Source organism: Aplidium turbinatum, chromosome 2 (assembly GCF_918807975.1).
Source record: "Aplidium turbinatum chromosome 2, kaAplTurb1.1, whole genome shotgun sequence".
Lineage (NCBI taxonomy): Eukaryota > Metazoa > Chordata > Ascidiacea > Aplousobranchia > Polyclinidae > Aplidium > Aplidium turbinatum.
This window is the reverse complement of record NC_137473.1, coordinates 4,587,568-4,615,567: the sequence shown is the minus strand read 5'-3', so window position 1 is coordinate 4,615,567 and position 28,000 is coordinate 4,587,568. Positions and strand designations below refer to the sequence as shown.

General features: G+C 37.1%; 2 protein-coding genes across 3 annotated transcripts in view; one reads left to right on the top strand and one right to left on the bottom strand.

Moving 5' to 3' along the window:
• Positions 1-28,000, top strand: part of LOC145787267 (DNA-directed RNA polymerase III subunit RPC7-like) — a 43,814-nt gene that overhangs the window by 11,717 nt on the left and 4,097 nt on the right. Inside the window, exon 7 of one of the 2 annotated variants that reach the window (XR_014291380.1) lies at positions 11,683-11,952. The exons of the other annotated variant lie outside the window; for it this stretch is intronic. The gene's annotated coding sequence lies outside the window, so the exon portion shown is untranslated. Of the gene's footprint in view, positions 1-11,682; positions 11,953-28,000 lie in introns of those variants that run through there. 2 annotated transcript variants of the gene reach the window in all.
• LOC145787258 (uncharacterized) lies at positions 21-27,262 on the bottom strand. The gene is made up of 10 exons (XM_082598974.1): positions 27,069-27,262; positions 23,417-23,597; positions 18,802-23,036; positions 18,164-18,383; positions 14,139-14,270; positions 11,455-12,515; positions 11,020-11,124; positions 2,744-4,229; positions 623-676; positions 21-417 (listed from the first exon to the last, which is right to left on the bottom strand). The coding sequence occupies exons 1-10, from the start codon at positions 27,225-27,227 to the stop codon at positions 401-403; spliced, it is 7,650 nt and encodes a 2,549-aa protein (XP_082455100.1). The 5' UTR covers positions 27,228-27,262; the 3' UTR covers positions 21-400.

Sequence of the window (28,000 nt, the reverse complement as noted above, 5' to 3'; positions counted from 1 at the left end):
TTTACAAGAGCACCACGTCATCAAAATAAACTTTTAATTTGAAGGCATCAAATCCTTCTCATGGATTGGTTGGTTAAATTGGAAGTGAAGAAATTGCATATGTTTGTTTAATTGTGATTTGCTTGTTACTTAACCAATGTGCTTCGTAGACAATAACACTGTGATCATTCAAAAGAACATTGTTACAAAAAAGATGCAAAAATTAAATAAATTAATAAATATCAAACACAAACAGTGACATATAGCAATGCTGCAGTCTGTCAACTTTCGAGCATGAAAACAAAGGCGCAAAAACACATAAATACGTCAACAATGTAATCACACTTCTGGTGATTGTTTGGTTCAGACAACAATCTTCGGATCCTGGTCAAAATGTTTCTTCTTTTGTTGAATTTTTTGTTTATATGGTTAGATTCCCTGTAAATACGTCGTAATTATTTCAGCTCATTTACTTATTTCATGACTGTTCACAGATTTGTGACATTAATATTAGTAGCTACACACAGTTGCTGGAGAATTACAGATAACTACTGCGACTTAAGTGCAAATAAAGCAACACCCGAATAAAAAGGGAAAATGTATAGGCTATGGCTGAGCTTCAAAGAGTAAAGATAACACCCACCTTCCATTAAAGATTTCTTTAGATTTCTTATCTTTGCAACAGTTGAGTTTAAATCTGTGATAAACACAAGATATTTGTAAAGGAATTTTTTGAAGCCTTTAACTTAAATTCTAATTCTTTAATGCATACGTTTTCACAAGCTTTTTGTCTGCTGTATTCACCCATAGACTGCTATAGTAATGATTCACCCCCATCTCCTCTCAATAACAATCCACGAGGTGAATCTATGTCTATTTATCTGTTCTACTGTTCAACTTCAATTGGACATACATAGGCTATACCTGATATACCGGGTTTTTCTATATTATCCACTTCAAAGGAAAGGGTGATGTAATGGATTGTGGGTCATATAGGGGAATAAAACTGTTGGAGCATGCAATGAAGGTAGTGGAAAGGGTGTTGGTTGGAGAATAGAATAAGATCTGTGGTGAAGCTGGACGAGATGCAGTGTGGATTTATGCCTGGGAAGGGAACGACAGATGCTATTTTTATTTTGAGAAGGTTGCAAGAGGAATATCGGGACAAGGGTAAGAACTTGTACATGTGTTTCGTGGACATGGAAAAGGCGTTTGAGAGAGTTCCAAGAAGAGTGATGGAATGGGCAATGAGAAAAAAAGTAATGCCAGAAGCTCTAGTGCAAGCCGTAATGGGTCTTTACGAAGGTGCAAGGACGAGAGTTCGCGTTGGATCTGCCCTCTCAGACGAGTTTTCGGTGAAGGTCGGTGTACACCAGGGTTCTGTCCTCTCTCCTCTATTCTTTGCCATTGTGATTGATGTGATTACCGAATGGGTAAGAGAAGATTCATTAATGGAGATACTGTACGCCGATGATTTGGTTTTGTTGAGTGACACAATGGAAGATCTGAGAGGGAAATTTGAGAAGTGGAAGGAGTCGTTTGAATGTAAAGGTATGCGTGTGAACATCAAAAAGACAAAGGTCGTAATAAGCGGAACGGAAGGGGAAATCACAATGAGCAATATTGACCCATGTGGCGTCTGCGGAAGAAGAGTGATGGCAAATTCTGTTACATGTACGAAATGCAAGAAATGGGTGCATGAAGATGTGCAAAGATGAAGAGAGTGACATGCAGATCTGGAGATGGTTTTGAATGTGAAAGATGCAAGAAGATTGAGAAAGGAATGATTGGTCCTGTTGAAAAGCTGAATGACGAAGTTGAATCAGTAAATGCCTTTTGCTATCTAGGAGATAGATTGAATGCCAGTGGTGGTTGTGAAGCGGCAGTGACTGCAAGAGGAAGGTTTGGTTGGGTGAAATTCAGAGAGTGTCGAGAGTTGCTATGTGGTAGAAGATTTCCGTTGAAAATGAGAGGAACAATTTATACTAGTTGTGTGAGATCTGCAATGCTGTACGGAAGTGAGACATGGTGCTTACGGGAAAACGAATTGGCGATTTTAAGAAGAACTGAGAGAGCGATGGTGAGAGCAATGTGTGGTGTAAAGCTGATGGACAAAAGGAATACCGAAGAACTTATGAGCTTGCTTTGGTTGAATGAGAGTGTTGATAAGTTGGCAAAAGCGAATAGAGTGAGGTGGTATGGGCATGTTTTGAGAAGGGATGAAGATGATGCTTTGAGAAGAGCGCTGGAGTTGCGAGTGGAGGGTCGTAGAAAACAAGGAAGACCAAAGAAAACATGGAAAAAGCAAGTTGAAGAAGAAAGAAGCAAGGTGGGCTTGACAAGAGAGGACGCGCTAGACAGATCGATGTGGAGGCAGGGTGTGAAGACGATTGCGGCACTTGGAGGTGAATCCGGCCACCCTCGGTAACGGGGACATCACCGGATTAAAACTGGACTACTACTACTACTGTAGACTGTCTCACAATGCAGTGGATTTATATTTTAAAATCTTCAATTTGAATCCGGAAGTTATCACATTCCGGAAGTTCTAGCGAAATGAATCATATTGTAGCGTTATTTCGTGTTGATTTACCAAACAAGTCAAAAATTTTAATTTCTTATTAAAAACTGTAAACTTCTCGCGCTCAATACGTATCCATATGTGAGATGTAGTATATCTTGTATTTACCAACGAATTTTCGTTTTTTCGTTTTCTTACATTCTTAAGTGTGTTATGTTATATGAAGGAAAATTAGTATCTCACCAATTTCAACATCTTTGGTTGGTTCAGAATTCATTGCAATGTTGTCGAAGAATTCCTTCGTGGTCATTTCTGAACGTTTCTCTTCTCGATTAGATAAGGTGAAAATGGAGTCAATTCGCAACATTGGTTCGACGGAAGTTTGTGGTATTGTAATGTTGTGGGCGGATTTTGCTGTTTGAGACGCCCTTGCACCGGCGGAAGTGTTCGAGAAATTAAGATTGTGCATTTGGGTTTGATGGGAAGTTGTTTGTAGCAACGAGTTTGTCTTTTCGGGTATGCGCATGGCTGTTATCAGCTGCATTTTTGTGTCTTGAGATGTCAGGTCCAACGGCGATGCTTCTTGCAACGTCAGGTCCAATGGCACTTCAGTGTTTTCTATTGGCACCGTTTTTTCTGTTGTTATTTCACATCTTTTCGGTAATGTTGGAAATATTTGCTTGCTTACTTCACAAGATGCTGTTTGGTTATTGTTTGCGTTGCTGTTCATTGTAGAGGCTTCCGTTTTAGGTTGAAGACTGCTCAAAAACTTTTGTAGATCATTAAAAGCTCGTGGGGACCCGTTCCTACCATAGTCGTTTTCAATAATAAACTTTGCTCCAATTGTCAGATTATCCTGATTTGAGTTCAAAGGGGTTTGAACAATTTGACTTTCCTTCGTACTTTGCACAGTTGCTCTACTTGTAACTTGGAGACCACTTAGTGCGTTTGCATTGTGAGAATGGTTGACATTGCATGCCATGTCAACAGTAGAAGGGCGTGTGTGTCCAAGACAAGGCACCAAGGGAAGTTGGTTTGAAACATTGGAATTTTTGCCCGATGTGTTGTTGGTATTCTTCATCATATCAATTTCTTTGGCAGAGGAACTGAGAAACTGTGCAGACAATTTCTCTCTCGATATAGGAGAAACAAATTGATTGGACGTTGCTGCAAATTGCGGCTGCAAGGTATTAACAACGTTAGGCTGACAATGCATGCTGGTGTTTGGAGGATGCCCAGTTGAAGAAATCATAGCATATGGTGTGTACATCGTCACACCCTGCCTTGGAAGTGGATTTACAAGATTGTTTTGGTGTGGTGTAAAAGTCAGTTGGTTATGAAGCGGCAGTTTCCCGTGAGATGTGACGTAAGCCTTTGCAGCATTAGCTTTCATATTCTGGATACAAGGTTTAGTGCGAGGCGATCTTGTCGTAACTGTTGAGGCTGACGAACGTTTTCGTTGCTTTTTTGTGAGATGAGAAACATTCTCAAGTTGAATGAGACGTGTTGCTGGTTCTGAAGGACCAAGCCTCTTTTGGTTCTGGTAAGTATTTGTTAGCGGAGTTTTTGGTGCTACTATGACGTTTTCACCAGAAATGTCTTTGCTCGAATTGCGTCTTTTTCTTGTTTTCTGGACGGTTTCGCCATTTTCACCGGTTCTGATGAGTTGCTTGATCTTTACGTCTTCTCCGATGAGTGCACAATTGTATAAGAAGGAATTTGAAAAGGTCTGTCACAACAAATATATGGGTTAGATTTCATGGTTTCTTTTTTTAGTTTACATGCAAGTGATTGAATATTTCAAACCGAGTAAAAATTGTAGAAATTGAACGAATATCTATCTCATGTTGGCTTAAAAGCAAAAAGAAAAGATAAAAGAAAGCGCTTTTTACAAATGCAGACGCAGGGTCGGATATTAAACAGTTTTCTTATAGTAATATTAATGTGTATTTCTATGGCACTGTATTTATCACAGATGTAGCCTACGTTACTCTCAACGCTTTACAAAGTAGACAGTACCGCCGCAGCAGTATTGATGCCAAGCCATATTTGTATTGCCCTGAACGCATTCCATTGCTGAGCTCAAATCAGAAATAGGACACAGTAGCCTATAGGTTACCGCTTTTAAAATGTCTTTCGTATATAACCAACAGTAGGGGCTCTATCCACTTTTAGAATTCGGGAGGTGATCCCCTTGGATAGAGCCCATAACCAACAGGGTATTGAACTTGGGTCTACCGTTTCAAAAGCAAACATTCCAACCACTAAGCCACACAGTTGGTTTTCATACTCAAAAGGAGGATATTAACGTTAGATAGCTCAATTGCATCCGTTGTGAATAGTCAGGCACTTGAGGCCAACATCTTTACATTTGGCGTTTACAAGGAAATCATGTTTTTCAGTACCGGTATCTTAACTCTGTCATTGTAGTTGACACTGCGCACAGTGAGTCTAATACCGTTGTGCATTCTTCCACATTTCATTATCTCTTGGTTTTATCGTTTGATGAAAATTTTCAAGTGACGGTTGTGATGGCAAAGAACAAGTTTTAATGCAGTTAATTTCACTGGAATGGATCAAGAGCGGACCCACCACGTAACCGAGGGGAGGGGATTTCAACAAAGCACAATGATAAGTAGGTGCTGAAAATTGAATGAGGCTGTTCACCAGGCATTTAGTTAAATAACATGATGCGTTCTACTGGTGCAAATTAAGCTAAACTATCACAAGATGTATAAAGTGACAATCTGCTTTCATTCCGACGTTTCGTCAATGATAAGTAGGTTTATACATTAGTCCAATGTTGCAAATTACGTCGTAAATAAAAGAAAGTCACTTTTTTGTGTCTTGGGGCGATTGCCCCTTTGCCCCTCCGTGAATCCGCCACTGGAATGGACATAACTAGATTGCTTGGCACATTGCGTGGGATACAAGTTTTGCTTCTCCTCGCTTTAAATACTGACCTGATTGAAATTTGAGTTTAATAGCCTACTGCACATACAGAAAACGACACATTCTAATCATAAAAGACTGTGCAATAGCCAATTGGCCATGTGCAAAAATTAAACAAAACTTTTTCCAAGACCCTGTTCAAAATCGTACAAACTTCTTCTTAGACCACATGTAACTTTAAGGTTATACTTTGCCGATTACCGGCCTAGAAACACTAAACGCACAAAAACAAATCAGTTGAGTGGATGTCGATAAGAGGGATATTGATTGTTTGTGAAATAGCTTCAATATTTCCCTCAGTTTGTGATCGCTTGTTTTATATTTTAGTTTTGACCAAATACGAACAAAGGGCACTGAAGCGACCATATAAATGATTTAATTGATGTCACACCTTCCAACAATGTTTAATTATCCTATTGTTAGGTCACAACTTGAATGGAACACTTTCGTTAGCTTACTCGGAGAAGAACGCAAAAGTATTAAAGTCTTAAACTTGCAATTAAAACGTAGAATGGGTTATAGGCAAATTGTTCGTAAACAGTTGTTCGTAAAACAATTGTTCGTAAACAGTTGTTCGTAAAACAATTGTTCGTAAACTGTTGTTCGTGAAATGAAATCCGTAAAACAATTCTTCGTATACATCAAATTTCAACTACATGCACGAAAAAATGCTTTAGGAAGAATTGTTTTACGAAGAATTAATTTTACGAACAATTGTTTACGAACAACTGTTTACGAAGAAACGTCGGACACCAGTAGAATGATATTAGCTGGTGGTATTTTTCATTAGCATAGGAATACCTGAATGAGCACAAAACAATGATAAAAGATGAGTCATAGACGGGAAGGAAGCCGATTATGCGTTGGAAAATCCTTTGTATGTTGTGCATAGAATATGAAATTCAGTCATTTGGGCGATTGTTTTTTATCAAGTGATAAAAATTCCCAATTGATAGATTGTAATTAAAATTTGAAAGAACTTCAAATTACCTCAGAACTTCCTTCAGTAACTACCGAAAGGCATCGACACAAGAAAGATTTTGTTTTCGATTTAAACTCAACAAAGTTACATCAAAGAGAGAAGTTCATGCAATGCCGAGATCAATGCTTGCACCAGACACAACTCTTAAGCAACACTAAGAATAATGATACAGCAAGAACATACTGCTTCAGGCAAAACAATATTACATCCTAGTGGCGAATTATGAAATCTTAATGATATAATCTATCTTATCAACGTTCACAACTTATTGTTTTTACGCTAAATCAATTCGGCTTAGAAAAATGTGGAAGACTACTAAGTTAATATATGTAGCCTATCTTCTTTCTATCAGAAGATTTGCGTTGCTATGTTTGAATTTGTTCAAACTAATAAAATCTGATTTTTTCCCAGCCGAGTACAGTAAAAATTGATAGACACCTGTTAAGCCCATCAGTCTGATGAGCTTTGTGGCATCCTTGGATTAATGGTGCGATACTGATAAACCCGCCAATTCATGCCACAGAGCTCTTGATCATTCGTATTTAGCAGTCAACTGAGTATTAATGAGCTCAACTCCATAGACAAAACACATGCCTATCTCCATCAATTCTTGCTACAATCGCTGTTAAAAACACTTTTTGATTGGATAGTCATAGCCTACTTGCTAGCGAAGAGGCTACACTATTATTAAAAAAAAAACACAGTAGGCTACTTTTATACTGTAGACTAATGAGTGCTCATCAATCTAGTGTTGGCAACCAGAAAAACCCTCTTTCTGCAAGTTGAAATAAATTTAATTCAATACTTTTTATTATTACAGTAGAACTCGGTTAATCCGGATCTTCGCCTAATCCGGATAAAACTGGAAGCACAAAGGATTTGTAATCTTTTTCTTGAGAAACAGCTTCGAATTATCCGGTTATTTAATCCGGATCTTCGCCTATTCCGGACAAAAGTCAAGATGTGCTTTCTCTATCGCTTTATCCGGATTTTCCAGACAGTTTTGCCATTTTATGCTAAAACGTAACGTGGCTTATTGCGAGAAATTTCTTATCTATTGGTCCGTTCATGTGACGCAATAAATTATTGCGGATATCTTCCTTTCATGAACAGTAATCCCTCCTAACGTAAAATTCGTGCGCAAATGTCCAAACTCGTACTGTAACTTGAAAAGATGTCGGTGGAATTTTCGGCGGTATGTCGGTGACGTTTTTCCAATAGAAGACTTTGTTTGACCGTGATTTTTTGTAAGTTTTCCAAAGAAACTCGTCTTCCGTAACTGTTTTCAAAAGTTTTCAGTGACTACAGATTATTCCGACACGCATGTCTGAAGATATAACTTTTGCCAGTGTGTCAGTTCTTGCGTTAGACGCAGAGTCTACAAATACATTCGTTTTACATGTAGGCCTATACTGCATTTCAAAAGAATTCTATCGCTAATGTGGTGATCGCGCGTCTCGGAATTGGCAGATGACCACACTAATACGTTCAATTTCGGGGATTTTTACCGATACCCTTCTATCTAGGTAACGTCAGGCACTCACGCTTGATAGAACCGTCATCGGTTAATCCGGATCTTCGCCTAATCCGGATGGAATCGCCGGTCAAATCGAATCTGGATTAACCGAGTTCTACTGTATTAAAAATGCATGGAGTATCAGCAGAACCCTGGCCTGCTGCTCCTTAGTCAGGAGATCCGCTATCCTTAATGGAACTCAATAAATGTGAGAGTAAATCGAAAAAAGTTGCACACATATCGACAACATGCCCTGTCGTGAACTGTAAATTTAGACTAATTTTTTGTCTGCTTTCAAGGTTGATTGAATCTTTATCCTCGGACTGGGAAAGCTTCTTGCAGAGCTTAATCCTGGCAGTTTCGCATACTTGTAGAGGCTTCGGATCACTGACGCAAGCCCGGTCACTGAGATTGACAGAGTGAAGTTTCCGATTGTTGAAGTCTTGTTGCCGGGGAACTATTCCATCCATTAATGCCGCTGAATAGAGAGCAGTCCTTAACGTGGGTTGCTCAAGCGCACACCCGAGAGTCGAACCAGCGCCGTTTGATCTCGAAGCTTCTTCGTTCCAGAAGTCAGGCGCTAACCAACTAAGCTATCGGAACGGAAAGATTTTTCGTTTTTGTATCAAATCATTTTAAGATAAACCAGATTTTACCAAATTTGTGTCTGGTTCCTTCTGGTTCTTTTTCACTTCGATATCAAACCATTTTAAATTTTACCAAATTTCCGAAGTCTGATTTCCGAAAAGCAGTGAATAAAATTAAAGCATGCGCTAATTGAAACAATTGTGCAATCAGAGTGATGAAGCTTTTGAGCGCTTAGCCTACTAGGCTACTTCACACCGAACTAGGATGGCTTTCTAAAATTTTCGTTTGGCTAAATTTCGCTGATGCAGCACGAGCTTATTACTAAACCCAGACAGTGCCGACTTGCCTCGGTTAGATTTACAAATAAAATGTTTTATTATTGCCTTTCCCAGCTCATACTTGGTAGAGCGTGCTTTCACTGCCGTGGTCACACTTCTGGATAACAAAAGCACCCGTCTTGACATAGCCTAGTTAAACGCGGAGACTTTAGATTGTTCCTATCCAAACGGAAACCAGTGGGGCGCTATTAAAAAAAAGTTTAGGAAAAATTGCTTTGTGTGAAACTAAAGATTATGTGCCTCAGTAAACAGAAGATATTTTAGGGGCTTAAAAAACTAGCGGCGCATTCATTATGTGTTTATTTTTTGATAATAGTCAAGCGGTTTGAAACCACAATCTTGCCGTGGGTACATCAACAATTAGGTTACACAACTTTGCGCAATATCGAACTGTTTGCTTTTGGATACCTTGAAGGCAGTTTAAGAGAGTTCAAACAAAGAGTAATGTCGGGTAAAAGTTAATATTTAACTTTTTGTAAGGATTCTTTACAATGTAAGGCAAAAAATGAACTTTCAACGGCAATTACTCATCAGAAGGGCAAGTCAATAAAGTCAAGCTTTTTTTTAATAAGTTATTGCGCAATGATTTTAAGTAGCCCAAGAGTTCTGGATACAATTAGTAAGTTTCAAATTCTTAATTTGATAGGTTTTTTAAAAGTCAATTTTTTATCGTCAAGTTTTCAACTTCAGGTCAATAAAGTCAATTTTATGTATTTGCCACGTCCAGTCCAAGTGTTTTCTTGCTGAGAAAAGCTGATATTTAAACAACTTCTTGTTCCCTGTCTGCTTCTGTCCAAAAAAGTTTTTTGATGCTTCGCAAACTTTTGGCCAAGAGCAGAAAAGTTAATGCCGAAAATGTGTCACCTGACATTATGTAACATTTCAACTCTTGTTCTTGGTGAACGTGATGTTCGTTATGGAGTTAGTTGTCTTATGTAATAACCTTCAAACTAGCCTGGTATTTTTTTCGTTGATGCAGCCTTCTTTCACATACAAAACACAAGAAACAATGGTTTACTCAGTCTAATTTTTGTTAGGTGAATAAAATCAATTTTTTTAAATTATTTTTCTTTTAAGTTAATAAAAACCTGCCCTATAGCCTACTCATTACCGGCCTTGGGTTTAAAATATAGAGTACACAGATTTTAACTCAAATACACAATTTTTATCCAATGGTCCATAGAACCTTATGCTATAAAACCTCAGATAAACACAAAAAACATATCAGGCTGTCCAAAGTGCTTGGCATGCTACTACTCATAACGGCAACATTTTATTCATTGTAACTTTGCAACAACTTATAGATTATTATGTGTGTCTGATTAAACGACATAACCAACGATTTACCTCTCCACCTTAGCTTTTGATTGTAGCCGAAGTTAAAAACTCTATTCTGAAGTCATTGACACGCCTTAGGGTATTGCAAATGAAAAGAACCTGAGATGTTAGCGAAGGCTTGCATCTACTCCTGTAATTTTTTTTTTTTTTTTTCATCGGATGCTTTCAATTATTGCTTGGTTTATCATCGCTTCTAAACGATGCTGTCAGTAAAGTCTTGAAAACATATCTGATCAACGGCAAGGAAAAACTTAGTGATAAAACAATTAAAAAAGAATCTTTCTTGTCAACATTAGATTAACGTAAATATCGGTAGTCAGTCGTGGAATGGGTAACAACACCAGACAGCGCTATCATCATTATCATCTGTAGGCTATACTGTAGGCCTATATATCATCAGTGCCACATTTTTCTGATCATGACAAGCACCAGCTCAGTGGCCGAGTGGTTTCGCCTTCGGCTCTGGTGCTGGTAGATCTGAGATCGATTCCAGGTCGGGTCAAACCGAAGACTTTAAAAACGGTACCAATTGTGTTCTATCCTGCATAGCGCAGTGAGAATGAGTCGGGTAATAATGTGATAACATCGTAAACCTGATATAAATTAAAAATGAGCCCTGTCGCTAAAAGACCTTAGCTGTTGTAGAGCGACAATAAATAAAACCATAACATTATTATGACAAGCAACAGCCTACTTGTCCACAACAGTGAGCAGTGAGCACTCAACTTTCTGCAGACACCTAGACAAAAGCGCCGTATCGCGCTTTTTTGAAGTAGAGCATCCTTTTATACTTTCATCCACTTACTTCAATCACTTGAGGGGTAATCTCCTGGATTGGCTTGTAGGTTCTTATTTTTATTAGATCTGGAAGGTGTTGCTTATCAATGCAGAAATGATCTTTGTAGAAGTTCTAACAACGCAAAGTATTAAAATTTGTGTCAGAACAAAGTCATGAAATGCAGTTGTTTTGAACTGTTTATGTAGAATGCAATGTAGGCTAATACAGTGAAACAGTGTTGTAAAACTTCATTATTTTGGCTTTGTTGTTGCGGGGTAGGCTACTGATCATTGATATAAGTTAATATGTTTGTTGTAGATCAAAGCAACTTTTTTCTCGATCCCCTAAGTTTAAGATATTATATAATACGGAAAATCAACCTAATAAAACATAACAAAATACAGAGTGGTTTAAATACTTTACAAATAAAACAGAAAAATAAATGTAAAAAACTACACTTACTGGAATTATGATCCTCAAGTAATCTTCGAGATTGATCATTGAATCCTCGTTTTTAAGTTCCAAGGAATTTGAGAGAACTAGACCCAACTGAAGCAGCAAAATATAATTCTTTCTCGCAACTGGATTGTATATTTGTTTGTAAAGGTTTTCAGTGAATTCATTTGGATAATAGCACTTTATTTTTTGTTGCACTACATAATTGAGCATGTCTTTTGCGTTTTGTTGAAGGGTGAAGGCAACGTCTCGAATTCGTATCATTAAAGCTTCCATCGTTGCTGCATCGGAGCTTTCTTTATCTTTTAACTGGTTACTCTTTGAAAACGGTTCTTGTTCAGTTGGAGAATACTGCTTCGAAACCAGTTTCGTTATTTGCACGTATGGTATTCGACGACGACAAAACATGACTTTAGTGCCTGGTCTTAAAGTTGAATTTTCATTTATCTGCAGGCAAGATAATGGTGCTAACATTTCAACTTCTAACAATCCATGATAGTAGGTTTCCATAGATGCGTTCTCATTCAATGCAAATGTTTTCGTAGGTTCCAAAGCTGGTCTTTCATGAGAAAGTACTCTCTGGTTCATTGCGTTTAAACTGGCCGTTTCAACAATTCTATTGTTATTATCATGCATAGAGGTGTTGAGTTTTGTAGTCAAAGGTACACTGGGTAACTTCAGTGTCGAACTGACTGCGGCCTGTCCAAATGACAAATTTGATGATTGCACGTTATTCGATTGTAAAGATGGCAAAGTGTTTTTATATGTGTTGTAAACTTCAACTCTACTGCTGACTAGCGGATGGGCTGTTGGTTGACTTAGCAATACATTTTGTCTTGATATGTTTGTGACATCCGTTGAAGAAACATCGACACAGGCAACAACTGGCTGAGCAACAGAAGTGAAAGTAGCACAAGAGTCCGAAGATAATGAGGAATCCGTTAGAACTAAATTGGTCCTTGAAGCCTCTGTCACCACTGTCGGAGCGAGATTGCTGTTAGGTGTGGAAACAGATGTTTCACATATTTTCAAGTCAGAATCTTTCTTTTCTTTTTCCCTCACCGCATCTGTTGCGTTCCAAATTAAAATGATGTTAAAACTCATTATAAAACTAGATTCAAATTGACTCTAAATAATCGGTCCACATCGTAGTCCAGCGAAATTGGTCTCATTAAACAAAAAGCATTCCACAGAAAAATAGATTTGAGACCTTAAAAACAATGATCTAATACTAAATAAGTGGCTAATTGAACGTAGGTTGCTTCGGTGAGGATGAGGATGTTGTAAGCAAACTGTGTGACCGTAATGTTGTATGTCTTTTTAAATTGATGCTTTCTATTAAACTGGTCTAAATACAGACAAAACCGGACAACCGCATAGCTAATTTGAAATATTTTGCTTTGTTAATTGATTGATTGATTGAATCTTTATCCTCGGACTGTGAAAGCTTTTTACAGAGCTAAATCCTGGCAGTTTCGCATGCTTGTAGAGGCTTTTGCAATTTTTCAAATCAGATTATCAAATAGCTTAAATTTTTGAAATTTCTTTCGTACAACAAGTGATGCGATTAATCGATTACGATTGCAGATGATGAATGAGATTACGATTTCACAAAGGTTCTTTTAGCTGAATCAGGCGGCCAATAGCCTGTTAGCATTAGATATTACATATTGTATTGATATCATGATAACTTATCGACGATAAAATGTCAAACTACTCAATACAATTACAAAGTAATGTTTGATTGGTTTGGTTTTGAATCTTTATCCTCGAACTGACAAAGCCTTGATAGGTTATTCCTGGTAGTTTCGCATTCTTGTAGAGGTTCTTGACACAGGGCCGGTTACCGAGATTGACAGAGTGAAGTTTCCAATTGTTGAAATGTTGTTGCCGGGGAATTATTCCCAGGGATCTCTAAAGTATTCTGAGGTCCCTGATTATTCCATCCAATTGGTGTCGCTGAATGGAGAGCAGTTCTGAAATGCATTGCTCAAGCGCACTCCCTGAGAGCCGAACCAGCGCTGCGTGATCTTGAGTCGAGCGCGTAACCACTGAGCTAACGGGTCGGATTGATGCCAAACTGTGTGTCAGAAAAGGTTAACCACTGGGAAAAGCCATGGACTTATATCGAAAAAGTTACAATCGTCTGGAGCAGGTAGTCCTAAATGCTGGCAAGGAAAATAATATAAAAACGTGCTTTCTGAACAAAAGTTTTGTTTTCATCCACTCTAAGTTCCAGGAAGCTGCAGAAATTTATTTTTAGTATAAACGTGAAGTTTGTTACCAGGCAGCAGCTCAGTAAAACAAACAACGTTTAAATCCATTGCCTGATGGAAATTATTTGCAATGCCAAAAACAAAATAACCTTCTTTCTATCAACTAAAGTGTTAAAAAGCTTGTTTCCAGATCAATTTCACGTGATATACTGGTCAATTTAATTCGATTAGAGGAGGTTGTACAGAGTGGGGTAGAGGTATTACGCTATGCTCCCCCGTTTTGAAAGAAGTGTTTCATTAAGTTAATGAAGTAGAGAAGGCCATTTAATATAATATATTTGCTATAGTCTAAACACATTCTAAATCCATGGCTCAATAGCCCCCTCCCTGCGTATACCACTGGTCGTACATACTAATAATAAAAAAACAAAAATAAACAGTCATAAGTTCTAAGTTGTTTAGAATGAAACGTACTTGCTCTGGTATCTTGTCTTTCTTCAAAATTGATATTATGTTGTGGTATATCCAACATGGCGGTGTCTATGGAATTAGTGGAAACGACTTCTTTCTGCATTGTTTGTATCATTTCACACTGATTGTTAGAATCTGAAAAGCAACAAAATACTTTCCAGGTACAAGTGTTTTCGACCATTCAATTTATCTGATAGTAGATTCCATATGAACAGTCTACAATTAGGATTAAAATTCCATACTTGCTACAAAGCCTCCGATGCTGCCTGAGCTTTGTGCGTTGTGATTGTTCTGTTCATACGTCATTGCGTGCAACAGCGCGGTAATCGCACGCGCATGACACAGACCACGTAATTTACTTTTTCTTGGCTTTTTCCTCTTAAGCCTCATTGTCGGAGTTAAAATAACCATGAAGTTTGACTTCGACACTTTTTGTATAGACTTGAGAGTTTTTGCAGGTTTGGACTGACAAGATTATTTCCTCAAAATTATGATCTTTTCCAAAGCAACAAATGCTGTATGGTGCGATATGTTAGCATTTGGGGGTGCATTTTTAAGACGTTTATTCGTCGTCGATTTTTAGTTCGTCGTCGTTTTAAGACGTTTATTGACATATCTGAATGTGGAAGCGGATCGCAAATTCAACAAACGAATCACTACATGTCCTATCACAAGGGTTCTTAATCTGAGGTTTGTGGACCCCTTGTAGGTACGCAGACTAGTTTTCGGGGGTCCATGAAAGCCCAATAGAAATATTAGTGTATAATTTATGAAGTGGAATCAATGTTTGAAGCAGACAAAAAGGCAGAATATTAAAGCACAAAAAAGCCACCATGACATGGCATTAATTCTCAAAATTTTCTGAGAGAAAAGCCAAGTCTCTCGACCCCCTGTTAGTTTTTTATCGTTTCAATATTTGCATTGTTCATTTCTTCTTGGATTTTTTCGTCCTTTAGAATCTGCTGTCCCCAATATTTTTCTAGTTTGCGCTACTGGCACTTGCAACGCTCTCCTCAGGCCATCGTTACTCACTGCCTTTTAACCACCATACATTGGCATTAAAGGTCTCCCAACTGGTCTCCCAACAAATTTGAAGCGCGTTTTGAAATTTACGTTTAAAAATTAAAAATCAACAGCTTTATCAGTGCTCGTGCTTTGAATCATCAAATGTTTAAGCGGTTGCGTTCAGCAACATGAAATTATCCATTATAGAAGTTTGTTTGCTGTCAAGGAGACAAATTTTGAAGCGCATATTTCAACTTCAAAAGGAAGTTTTTTTTTTCTAAAGAATAAAAACGTTAAACTTTCAAAATTGTTTGACAGTGAAAAGTTTATTCAAGCATAAGCTTACTAGGTAGATGTTTTTACTTATATGAATGAAGTACAATAGTCTATCCAAGACCCTGCCATTACAATTATGGACAATTCTGAAAAACTTAAAGCGTTTCTGAACAAATTATCTCTTTGAAATAATAGATTGGATACTAACAAATATCCTAACTTGTCAATCTTGGAAGAATTGAAGGTTCAGAATAAAATTACAGATTGCAATGCTCTGCCATCTTTTCTGCATGCAGACATTGGGAAGCATTGCAAAACTCCTTCAGAGGTTCTCGGACTGACAAAGCCTTGATAGGTCATTTCTGGTAGTTTCCCATACTTGTAGAGGGGTTTGACGCAGAGCCGGTTACCGAGATTGACAGAGTAAAGTTTCCAATTGTTGAAGTGTTGTTGCCAGGGAATTATTCCATTCATCAGGCACCGCTGAATGTAGAGCAGTTCTTAGAATCCGTTGCTCAAGCGCACACTCCGAGAGTCGAATCAGCACCTCTTGATCTCGAAGTGATCTTTATTCACGAAACACGCGCTAACCAACTGAACTATCCGGGCGTTTGATGCCTCCGCAAGTCACGTTTTTATATCCAGGCGCAGCATCCAATGGATTGTGTGTTGATAGCGCGTTGTTAGATCAACGTGTCTATCCTTGGTATACAGAACATTGTGATATGCAATCTAAAAATCTGAGCTACATCATTGAACTGGAGTCTATCAGTGATAAGGACCTTGCAAAAGATTAGCTCATTGAAGTGGGGGCAATGGCATCATGCAAGCTTATTCTCTTTTGGTAAAGATAACTGTGGCTGCTATAATCCCTTTTATGACGACATATTTAGGTAAGTCAAGATTTTCATCCTTGGTTACTATGGAAACAAAGAGTGACAACCCAATAGATGCAAAGATAACATGCTTATAACCCTATCAAAAGCGAGACTAAAATTTCGTTTTGCTGTTGAAGACAAACAACAGCGTCTCTCACATTGATGAGATTAAATCAAAGATTTTGAAAACCACATTGCATTCGCTATTCGTTAAATTGGATGGCACACAAAGTTTGTCGCCAATTCATTCTAATTTTGTTACAGTTCAAAAGTTTGCTCAGACTAGGCCACAAAGGAGCTCAATGCAAATCAAACAAAAATTAGGGATTCGCATTAAAAAGGTTTAAAAACCTCTGCTATCGTATGGATGTTTATCAAGGTCCTTGCACTCACTCCTCAGTTAAAACTTAAAATCCCATTTCCAGTTTATCAGTTATTTTAAAACATAATTGAAACAAAAATCACATTGAAGACTGAACTTATTTTATGGCGTAGTGATATTGTACAGTATTACGCTATTATACACTCTGAGGATGCAGATTGTTACGGTGCACGAAAAATCTATGAAGCAACAAAACAAATTCTATGTCTACACCAGGGATTCATAGTATAGGGATCGCCAACTCAGCTGAAAATCCGACAATCGGAGTGTAAAAGTGTTGCCAGATATTTTTTATATTTTTAGAACATATTATAATTTTGGCATTTTTAAAGAGTAGTGGTCGCCCAAAGCTTGTCCGTTTAAAACTAACCTGAAGATTAAAGTTGCACAAGATTGAGTTAAAGTAGTTTGTAGTTGTGTAACTTTGCAATAAGAATGTTCTAAATTTATGTACCAAACTTAAATAAAACTTGCAAGTGTAAAAAAAATTATTAGAAACCAGTTAAGAACAAACAAAATTGAGAAAATTAAAATACACCTCAGGATAAATGGCTTCATGTTTTAAGTGTTGAAGCCGGTAATTATTTTTCAAGTAGGCTTAATATGTTTTATGTACAAGAGAGGGTAAATTTGTCAAAAATATGATAGTTTTATAAGTGAACAATAAAATTGCTTTAGATTAGTTTTAAAATATTTGTTTACGGGCAAGTTTTGGGCAACTACTACTTTAAAAATGCCAAAATAATATTTTTTCTAAAAATATAAAAACTATCTGGGAACACTTTTACACTCCGGTTGTCGGATATTCAACCGAGTTCGCGATCCCTATACTATGAATCCCTGGTCTACACTTTTACTTTATAATTCATCAGGTGACCACTTTATCTGTAAGTTATGCTAGAAAAAGAACAATCAGTGCTGAAATTATTGATTCGCAATTAAAATTTAATACTTTGAAATGATCATGAAATCAACAATGGAATTTTGCAAACATGCAAAAACAACTTATTAAAACCAGCATTATACATTATAATAATCTACATAATAATCTATAATAAAACAATGAAAAACTATTAATACTACAAAAAGTGCTCAATGCCAAGCAAAAAGGCAAAGCAGAGCGAATTAAATCAAATATAGTTATTACTATATTTGATTTAATAATCTATAATATATATATATAACATAATATAACCGCTGCACTAACAACAGCACGATATTTCGAATTTAACTTGTACAAGCGAGTAGTTGTGAAACTAACCGAATTCAAATGATGAAGTGAATATACTCGTAGTTTGGAGCAAAATAGATAGGTTTAGCTACAAGCCGAAGCATCAATCAATTCTCGGTAATGATAATTTGTGCGCGGTGTTAACGGTGGTACAAAGTGCGCAATACTGCTAAGATTAAGTTTGTTCCAAAACAGTGTTTCCAATCCGAGAACCTAGATTTTAAATCAATAATGTGGCATATACAGTTTACTTCACCTGTTGTCTTCAGGAAATCTTTCTCGTTATTTGAAGGTTGCTTTGATTCCTTCTCTTGAAGCGAATTGTCCGCAAACAAGTTGTCTTTATTTACGTCATTTTGTGATACGTTTTTCAAAGTATTTTCAATTCCTAGATGTGCATCAGCGTGGTTGGTGTTGTTAACTAGTTTTTCTTCAGGGCGATTCGATGATGTTGTTTGATTGATGATGTTGTCGGACTATAAATAAAGCAAAAAAGAATATATCACCTTAGAATACAAGAAAGTAATTTCATCGATTTACATTGTATTTGCATTATGCGAATATGTATTGAATATGTCCGTCATACGGTATTATTGATAGGATATGCAAACATTCATAATGATATTAATGGTCTTTTCATTAATTGAAGATGTTTAGATCGATTTCAACGTTAATTTTTCTCATTTTTATAGTTTTACATTATATATTTTTATTTATGTATTTTTATTCTCTATTTTTATGAAGTATTACAATTGATCCGTTGTCACATCTAGACAATACAGTATAAGCTTATACAGCATTTGTAACAATGACATATTAATTAACAATGGCAGTTAATATATTAACAATGGCATATCAATAAAATGACCAATACATTTTTCTAATTTGACTCACTTTCTTCCTTTGAAGTTTTGTTAACTTCGGGTTTTCGAAGCTTTCCAAGCTCTTTGACTTTTTATTTTCTTTGTATTGTTGGCACTTTGATTTGCGTTTACTTTGGCTTCTCAAAGCGTAAATGTTGACTGCTTTGAGTCCATCGTTTTTAAATGACACACTTGAGCCAACTTTGCCTGTGCTGGGATTTTTTGAAGAAGTATCAGCATCTTTCAATTGATCGTCTTTGCTGGTCTTTGTTAAGGAAGTATCAGCAGCTTTCAATTGATCACCTGTACTGGTCTTTGTTAAGAAAGTTTTACCCGTAGGCCTACTGGTCTTTGTTGAGGAAGCATTTTTCAACTGCTTACCTGTGTTAACTTGACGCAGCACTTCACAACGGGGTTTCTTTTTCCGTTTGCTTTCAGAGAAGGCTTTATTGTCTTTGCTTTGATTACTGTCATTTGAAACTCTTTGTTTTGGAATGAACATCTTTCTTACGTTAGGCAGAAACGATTCACATGACATCAGTACAACGTCATCATCATCTGTAACTTCCGCATTCAAAGTTGACACAGGAGAGTTTGGAGAAGAAGAAGAAGAAGTTTTGACTTCTGCGTTTTCGAGCTCTTCTTCATCAGAAGATATTGATGGAAGTTGTTTACGACGCTTCAAGACAGGAAACGTCGCTGCATCTGTTGGATCTTGACGTTGTGCAGAATTTGAAGTTGCACGAGCAAGATTCGTTTCTTTTATTTCGAGTGTATTTTTTGAATGTGTGTTGCACTTTAGTGAGTTTTGTTTTTTCGAATTGTGAACTTTCGTTTTGGCTTTTTGGTGCATTGATACATTTGAGACTGGCTTGGTGGTATTTTGTTTACGAATGGTTTTCTCATTTTTATTTGCGTCAAAATTCTTCTTCTTGGTAATTGCTACTTCAGCCTCATTTTTGTCTAAGTTTGTAACAAGACTGATGGGGTCTGTGTCGGTTATATCCGCACCATTTGAAACGTGGTCTGCTGTTTCATTGAGCAAAGGTTCACCCTTGTCCTCAGCTTTTTTGCTATTACTGGCACGAGCAATAGCGAAAGAATATTGTGCAATGGTAACAACATCGGTATTTTCAGTTTCGGTATCGAGTGTTAAATTTTCAGAACCTTTTCTTGCACTTAAATTGTTCCTGGATTGCGCTTGATCAAAAACAGTATTTGGGGAAGTTGTAGCTGAGACTGATTGAACAATATCTAAGTTTCGTTGAAAGAGTGCACCTTCTTTCACTTTTAGGTTCTTTGGAACTTGTTTGAATTGTTCACCTTTCATGAGTTGGTTGGGCGTTCTGTTGTTTTGGGCTTTGCTTACTACTCTCTGTCCTTGATCTTCTTTGCTTTGACGTTCTAATACGTCACTGCTTCTGATTGTATTCAGCATATCTTCAAGTAGACCTGTAACAACTTCCGGAATGTTTTTGCTTTGTGACGTATTTTCTGTCATGTTGTTGAGTATAGTATTTGAACTATTTTCCAAAGTTTGCTCTTGTTGTGCGGCCTTTTGAAGCATGACCTTTTTCCATTGCCGATGAGGTCTAGCGTCCATTTCTGGCATTGTATTATCTTGTTCCATCGTTGCGTCATCATCTTTAACAGAACTTTTGTCATCATCAGATGCATCATCGTCATCAGAGCAATGAAAATTGAAAAATATGTCATGCTCAAAATCTACGTAGGTTGAAGAAAAGGGCCATAGCAAAGTTTCGTCTTTGCCTTCGCTTGTGTTTTCTTCGGTAACCATTTTTGAAGATTTGTTTGTTTTCTTTGATAAATCTATTTTACTTTGAGGTGAACGGTTTCTGCTTTGAGTTGTTGAAAGTGACGTGGCGTTGGCCTCTTCTTCCCATTCTTCATCTAAAACTACAAAATCGTTGCTCATTGAACAGTCTTCATGTTCAATTGATGCTTTTGTAGATGCTGACAATATTTGGGCATCTACACCTTCTTTAATTATATCTGGTGTGCAATTTTGCTCTGGAGATTTTTTAACAATTTTCTGTGTGGTTTGCATTGTTTTTTGTTTGCGACAATCAGATTGTAACACTGATTTCTTTTTTTGTTTTGAAACAACAGTTGTAGACTTTAATGCCTGGGTTGAAGAAATATTTCTGGAGACTTTTTTGGTAATTTTTACCGTCACGTTTTCAAATGTTTTACCGTCTTCAGCGGATTTATCTGTTTCTGAAACTTCAGAGATTGTGATTGATCTCGATGCGTTGTTTTTCTTCCCTATTGTGTTGCAATTATCGTCAGACGGCCCCTTATCCACAGCAGGGTATGATTCTTTGGGGGTAACCCCATACTTTATTGCTGGTGGGAACTTATAGTGACGTGTAAAGATCGGCTTTTTCCAATAAAAATTACGCGGATAAGTCTTTCGGTCAGTCTGATTGGCTAATTCAAGATTTTCACTATATTCCTGATCAGACTTGAAATCTGCATTTCTCATCGGATTGAACTTTTCTGAATTATTTACAGCCCAATAATTGAAGAAGTTTGAACGGTTTTGAGTGGGCCTGTAAAAGGATAGCCGATTACTTTTGAAAGGAGCATTGCGGCTGTATTGTGGGTAAAAGTTTTGTGGATAATGTTTTCTTTCAAAAACACGCTGGAACGGTTGTGCTTTTGCATGAGGCCAAACAACGTTTTCACCATCGCTTTGCGGTTGAACGTGCGTGCCCTGAAAGCGAATATGATTGTTGCGTCGCTGGAGGAAAAACATCGGCTGCATTTTTCTTCCACTAAAAGACCTTGATGGATAGTTTTTTCCAAAGCTTTGGAAAGTTGGTCTGACGAAATTTCTATTGGAAGAAACAGGGTGTTGATTTATAAACTTTGGCATTGCACTTAACTTTGGTTGTTCCTGATATGATTCATTGAAAAAGTCATCGCACGCGCTTTCATCACTGTTCAACGACAAAGCTTGGCTTCTGTTGTTATATTCTGTCAATTCTTCAAAAGGCCTGTTGGGGTAGTTTTTGTGATAGAATTTTTGTTTCGAATTGTAAAAAGATCTTCTAAAGCCTAGTTGTCCTTTTTGTATTTTTGGTGGAGAAACTTCTGTGGGTGCCACATCATTAAGACAACTGAAGTCACGCTTACCTGAGATGGACCTAAAACATTCGTTGGCTTCGTTTCGCTTTTCAGTTTTTTTCATAAATTTTTTCCTAAATTCTATCGAGTTTTCAGCCAAAGTTTTGCGGAATGTTTTGTTAAGCGTCGTGATTTTTCCACGGTCATTCGTACTTTTTTCTGTTTCTTCGTGAAATTTACTGCAATCGTTGTCGAATTTCGGCAAAGCATTGTTCTTTTTTGTCTTTTCAATTGAACTGTTTTCTTTTGCAATCGTTGTCTTGTTGTCTGATCGTAATTTTACGATTCGGTTACTGGTAGGCGAAGTAAATTGTTTCGAAGCTCCTACCAACATTAAACTGGGATCTTTTGTTTTGGTAGAAAGAGGTGATCTGACAAAAGAACTTTCTGAAGAATGCTTAATTTTTTCTCTGTTTAATATTGAGATATTTTCAACCGGAACTAATTTTTTATTATCAGGTTCGTTTTTCATCTTCTTTGGTATTGTTATTTTTGACTTTAAAGTAACAGAAACACCAGCTACGTTGTCAGCCCCATTGGAAATTTGTTCACTTGGTGTTTGTGTTTTCAGTTTTTCTATCGACCTGCGTTTTTTTGAATTCTTTTGCTGCGGCTCAGATGCTGTTGAAACTGTTTTTACATCATTTTGAAAAGACATACTTTTTGATTCCTGTGACGTGGTATATATGAAATTTTCACTTTCAAAACGGTCTGCTTCAGAAAATAAATCTTTGCATGAGAGTGGTTTGGTTGACTGACTTTGCTTCTTGTTTTTGTTTTTTGGCAAAGTTAATGTTTGAGCTGATTCGTTTTTAAAAGCTTCTTTTTTGGACTGGACAGTTTTTTCGGTTCCAGAAGCGGGTGGGTTTCCTTTCTGTGGTATTTCAAAAAATCTTCTTTTGACCACTACTTTTGGTTTGCTTTCATTTTCAGATGAGTTACTTTTCTCTTTCTTTATGACTTCACGCTTGCTACAAGCAATGTTTGGATAAGAAACAATGTAATTAGAAGCATAATATAAAGAAGTTGGCTCCTGTTGCTTTGCAAAAACGTTTCTCTCATTTAGCTTTGTAGGATATGAATCGTCGTAGCCATTTTGAAGAGAGGGTTTGGGACCTAAAAGTGAAAAGAATTGATGTCATAATTGATGTAAATTGATGTCATAGTGATATAATATTATTATATAATGTGATGTAATAATAGTGACTTGATGTCATAAACCTTGAATTGCGTTTTGATATGATGTAGCCTAAATGTAGGCTACAATGTGAAAATCAATGCTGTAGTGATCGTTTAAATAGGTTACAACTAATGCAAGCAGTTTAATAAATTAACTACAAGTTTTGCAAAAACTTGAACTCAATATAGAATATGTTTGTGATATTGAACGATCGGATTCCATTTCCATCACCTTGCATCAGTTATTCCAGTCAACTGTCAATAAAACAGTCTTAAAAACATATTTCTTTATTCATTTTGGAAGTTATGTTTATCACCTTTCTTGTCGTGTGGTGGATTGTTTGACACAACATTGGAATCATCGACCTCATCCCTGAAGAGTCTGGATGGTTTCGGCTGAGATTTGTTAGGGAATTTTAAATCAGGGAAACCGGTACAGTCAACTTTTTCAACATCGGTTCTGTCGTCAACAACTTTCTTCACTTTGTTGTAGTGTTTCTGCAAAAGATACATATAACTAATCCTATTATTTTAGATTCCTTTTTGCCATGCCTATGCACAATGAAGTGTCTTGACTAAGTTACTATAATTGTCATGGATCGTAAGTAAGGCTTGCTGAAGTGTGTTAACGGTGTTTGTGAGTTATCATTGTTGGTCTGCAGGGCCGGTTACATAGCCGAGTGATGAAAGCCCTGGTACAGCACTCGTAAGGGCACTGGTTCGACACCGCTCAAGAGCATGCGGCTGTGTCTTTGGCATAACACTTAAAGGTATTGGCTTCCTTTTCACGAAGATTGGCTTCCTGGTCTTTCCGTCTACTTCTACTTAATTTAAATCTTCAACCACTAGGCTTAAGCCTAGTACCAACAAACAAACAAAAACCGCTGCCGAGTCATCAACTATGTCACTGATTGGCCGTTTTCCTTTCCATGTGAACATCATGCTTTGTGCAAGTGCCAAACTCTGAGATTAAAGAAGTGAAGAGTGCCACGCTAAATTAATCAAATCAAGTTTATTGCAAAATTTCTGCTACACAATTGTGGCTTCGTCAGCATAATATGTGCTACTTATTCAAACACAATTTGAATTTCGTGTTTTCTCTTGTGTTTGAATAGACATGATAGTTACAAAACAAAGGCAGGGATTCATAGTATAGGGATCGCCAACTCGGCTGGATTTCTGACAAGTGGAGTGTAAAAGTGTTGCCAGATATTTTTTAAATTTTTAGAAAAAATATTTTTTTAGCATTTTTAAATTTAGTAGTCGCCCAAAACTTGCCCGTAAATAACTATTTTGAAACTAATCTAAAGCAATTTATTATTCACTTATCAAACTATCATATTTTTTGCAAATTTAACCTCTCTTTCTAAGTTTTATTTAAATTTTGAGTATAAATTCACATTCTTATTGCAAAGTACAATTACAAACTATTTTAACTCAAGCTTGTGCAACTTTAAACTTCAGGTCAGTTTTAAATGGACAAGCTTTGGGTGACCATTACTCTTTAAAAATGCCAAAGAATTAGTTTTTCTAAAAATAAAAAATATATCTGGCAACACTTTTACACTCCTCTTGTCAGAAATCCAGCCGAGTTGGCGATCCCTATACTATGAATCCCTGAACAAAAGAAACAAAGGCAGTCCAAGAATGATTGGATAACAAACATCCCTAAGTAGACACAACTAAGTTATGAAACCGCAGTATGCAAAGCTCGTAATCGTGGATTAAGGCGCATTGTGTCTGACCCTCAATACGAGTAAGGAACATAATGATGATGATGTACTGACGAAGTCATGTTTGCGTGGTGAAAACTTTGCAATAACTTTGCATCTATCAACGGAGCGTGGAACTCTGCTACATCTTTGATTGTTATTTATCACACTTCTCGTCCATTTGGATCATTGATACCTTTAAAGGACGATATTCCAAGAAAAGTTTTATGACAAACTTTTATCGTGAAATTTAGTTTAAACACTGATATCCCAAGTGAGTTATGTTTGAACTCCAATCATACGTATTTAAAAATAGAAAATCAGACATCAACTTCCAAAATTCGAGATCTACGTGATCTTAAAATCCGAAGCTTGTTTGTCTTGTTTATGAGCTAGGCTTGCTTACAACTTGGATCCTTGTGCATTTGTTCTGCTGATTGCATAGTTTTAATTCTGAAAGTTCTTTCAATTGTGAGATAAACGTACGGTATTTCATTCGAAGAACTTCAAGAATTGGCCTTTTCGAGAGTGATTTTCTCTATTGGTTTACGTCACTTTACAACATACGAGTTTTGTAAAAAGTGTTCTTTTTGTTGTCTGTCCAAGGCATTCTACTTCTCATAACATGTTCGGAAAGCTTCAAATTTTGAAAATTGTTCATGTCAGAAATGTCGAGTCCCCCGCGTTAAAGTGAAATATTTTCTTCAAAAACGCAATGCACAGCACTCCCATGTACATTACCATTCATCACAAAAAACTGTCTTACATGTATGCACAATCACACTCAGTTGTAGATAAGTATAATATTATTACACATGGAATGGATAATTGCCATTATCAGTCCAATGATGACACCTTAGTGGAGAGGTGAATTATCATATTTGTCCCAGTGAGATGAAGCATAAGGATCTGTTATCCAGTTAGGATTTTAGCAACGAGAAACAATTAGTGCTTTAGCTCGACAACAGTTTTTTCGTCACAAAAAATAGGCAGTGCAATGAGTGCATACTGCATAGTCGTGTTTTCAATCACATCAAGTAGATTCACGAATCTTCGTTGAATTTAGCCTTCCTGTTTCAAGCTTCATGGGTAAGCATCCCGCTTTGATTCGTATTATCACGTTCGTACCTTCTTTAACCCGCTACCAAACAAACAAGTCTGTCACAAGTCATTACCATACCGGGCCAGATCCTTCTGATAAAGATCTGATTGAATGGTTTAGTGACGCAGCCAGAAAGAAATTTTTAGGGAGGGCACAAGCAATTGTTGAGGGGGAAAGTATTTAAAAATTTAAGATAAAGAGTATGTTTAACAATAAACTTACTGAATGCAGCGAAACATTTATGAAAATTCATTCAACATGTAATACAATGTTATTAAAACTTTAAAAGAGTATTAAAAACATATTTTTGGGAGCAATTGATCCCCCAAGCCCGTCCCCTGTGGCTCAGTCCCTGGTGTGGTTGTCTGGGTGTTTATTACGTTTCAAACCTCTTAAGCACAAACAAATGAATACGTTTTTGGCAAAGTAATTTGCAACATTTCCTAGCGAAGTAAAGTTCTTTTGTGGGGCTGGTAAGTGAATCTAAAGTCACTAGCATTGATGGGGGTCCCGGGGAATACCTTCAGACTAGGGTCCAAGATGTGATAGAAATACCGCGTAACTCACTTGTTGTTATTTTACAAAAAAACACAAGGAACCTATGATACAAAAGACCCCTTTTGATCCTGATGAACTTTGTATTTAGCCCAACTTGTTTTCTCAAAGGCCTTGCCTGCAGTGCTAAACCTTATTTGGTGAATTTACTGAAAGATAACTTTCAATTGACAATTTAAAAAAATACAATTTTGGTAGAGAGGTGACTTTCTTTAACCATAGACAGATAAAACCCAGCAACCACACGGCATTTAACATCACACATTAGAGTGAATATAAAACTATAAACTACGAACATTTTCGGCCATACTCAAGTTAGCTCTTCTCAAGTAACGAAAATAACTGATTTTACAATTGCATTTACATTGAAAATAACTGATCTATACAATGAATGGAAAAACGAAATGCACAAGAATGAAACTGCAAAGCAATTTAAAAAAAGGAACGGGCCAACTTCCACAGAGTTAGGGTGTTGAAAACAATCGTCACTGACGCCATATATCATATAAATCACTTTTACAACGCTTTCAACGAGATGTTACGTCACAAAGAATCATCGTTGTTGCCAGTTTCTTATTAGAAACGTATCAAGATTCTTACTTGTACGTCTGCAACACTGCATGCCAACTCCGTTTCAGTCAGTGCTCCAAATTTATCTCCGCGTTTGTCGCATAGACTTTCAAAATTCAGCCAGTTCCTCAGCGTGTGTATCTCTAGTGACGTCATTCTGGTCAATCCTTCATCAGCAAACATGTGCATTACCCGTTCAACTCTACCGAGCTTTTGATTTGAAAAATGCGTCTAAACGATAAAGAAAAATATGTCACCTTTGGTCTGAGGTGCAATCCAGCAAAACTTTCATTTATTATACGTATAATATCTTTAATTAAACAAGCTACGTATATTACTGTATACTGTCAAAAACGTAAGTTCTGCTTCTTCTTCGTTACTCCAAGGATTGAGGGCTCTGCCTTTTACCACCCTTGAGCAGTGGCGACGACTCGGTGTAGATGTTTGGGCAGGTGTCGAGCAGTCACTGAATTGTTTCGTCATTTAATTCTTGCAGACCACGCACACCATTCGTTGCATGATAAATGACGCAGTTACAGATAGCGTGATCTGAGGTATGTTCCCCCTTGCTGCTCCGGTAGATCGTGAATGATGTCACCCCCTGCATATTGGAGCAGAATAGTCCGAAGAACAAAAAGAAGAATGTAACTTTATTTTTACTAAAAGATGAATGATGAATTGCATTATAACCAGTTTTATTGATTCTTCTTCTTTGTTTGAGCTTTAGAACCGAGGGTCTAACCGTGCACCACACCAGGTTGGCGATGTTTGCCAGACTGTACTGATAATGCCATGTAAGCTTATAAAGGAAGTTGAGTTGTTTCCTTCCATTAAAGTGCTCTGTTGCAGTTGATTGAATGTTGGCAATAAGTACAGCCTGATGGTAATTACTATGTTGTCATATCCTCCACATCACCAGGCTGACAATACATGTGTCCCTTGCATTACGCCTGTGAAAGAGA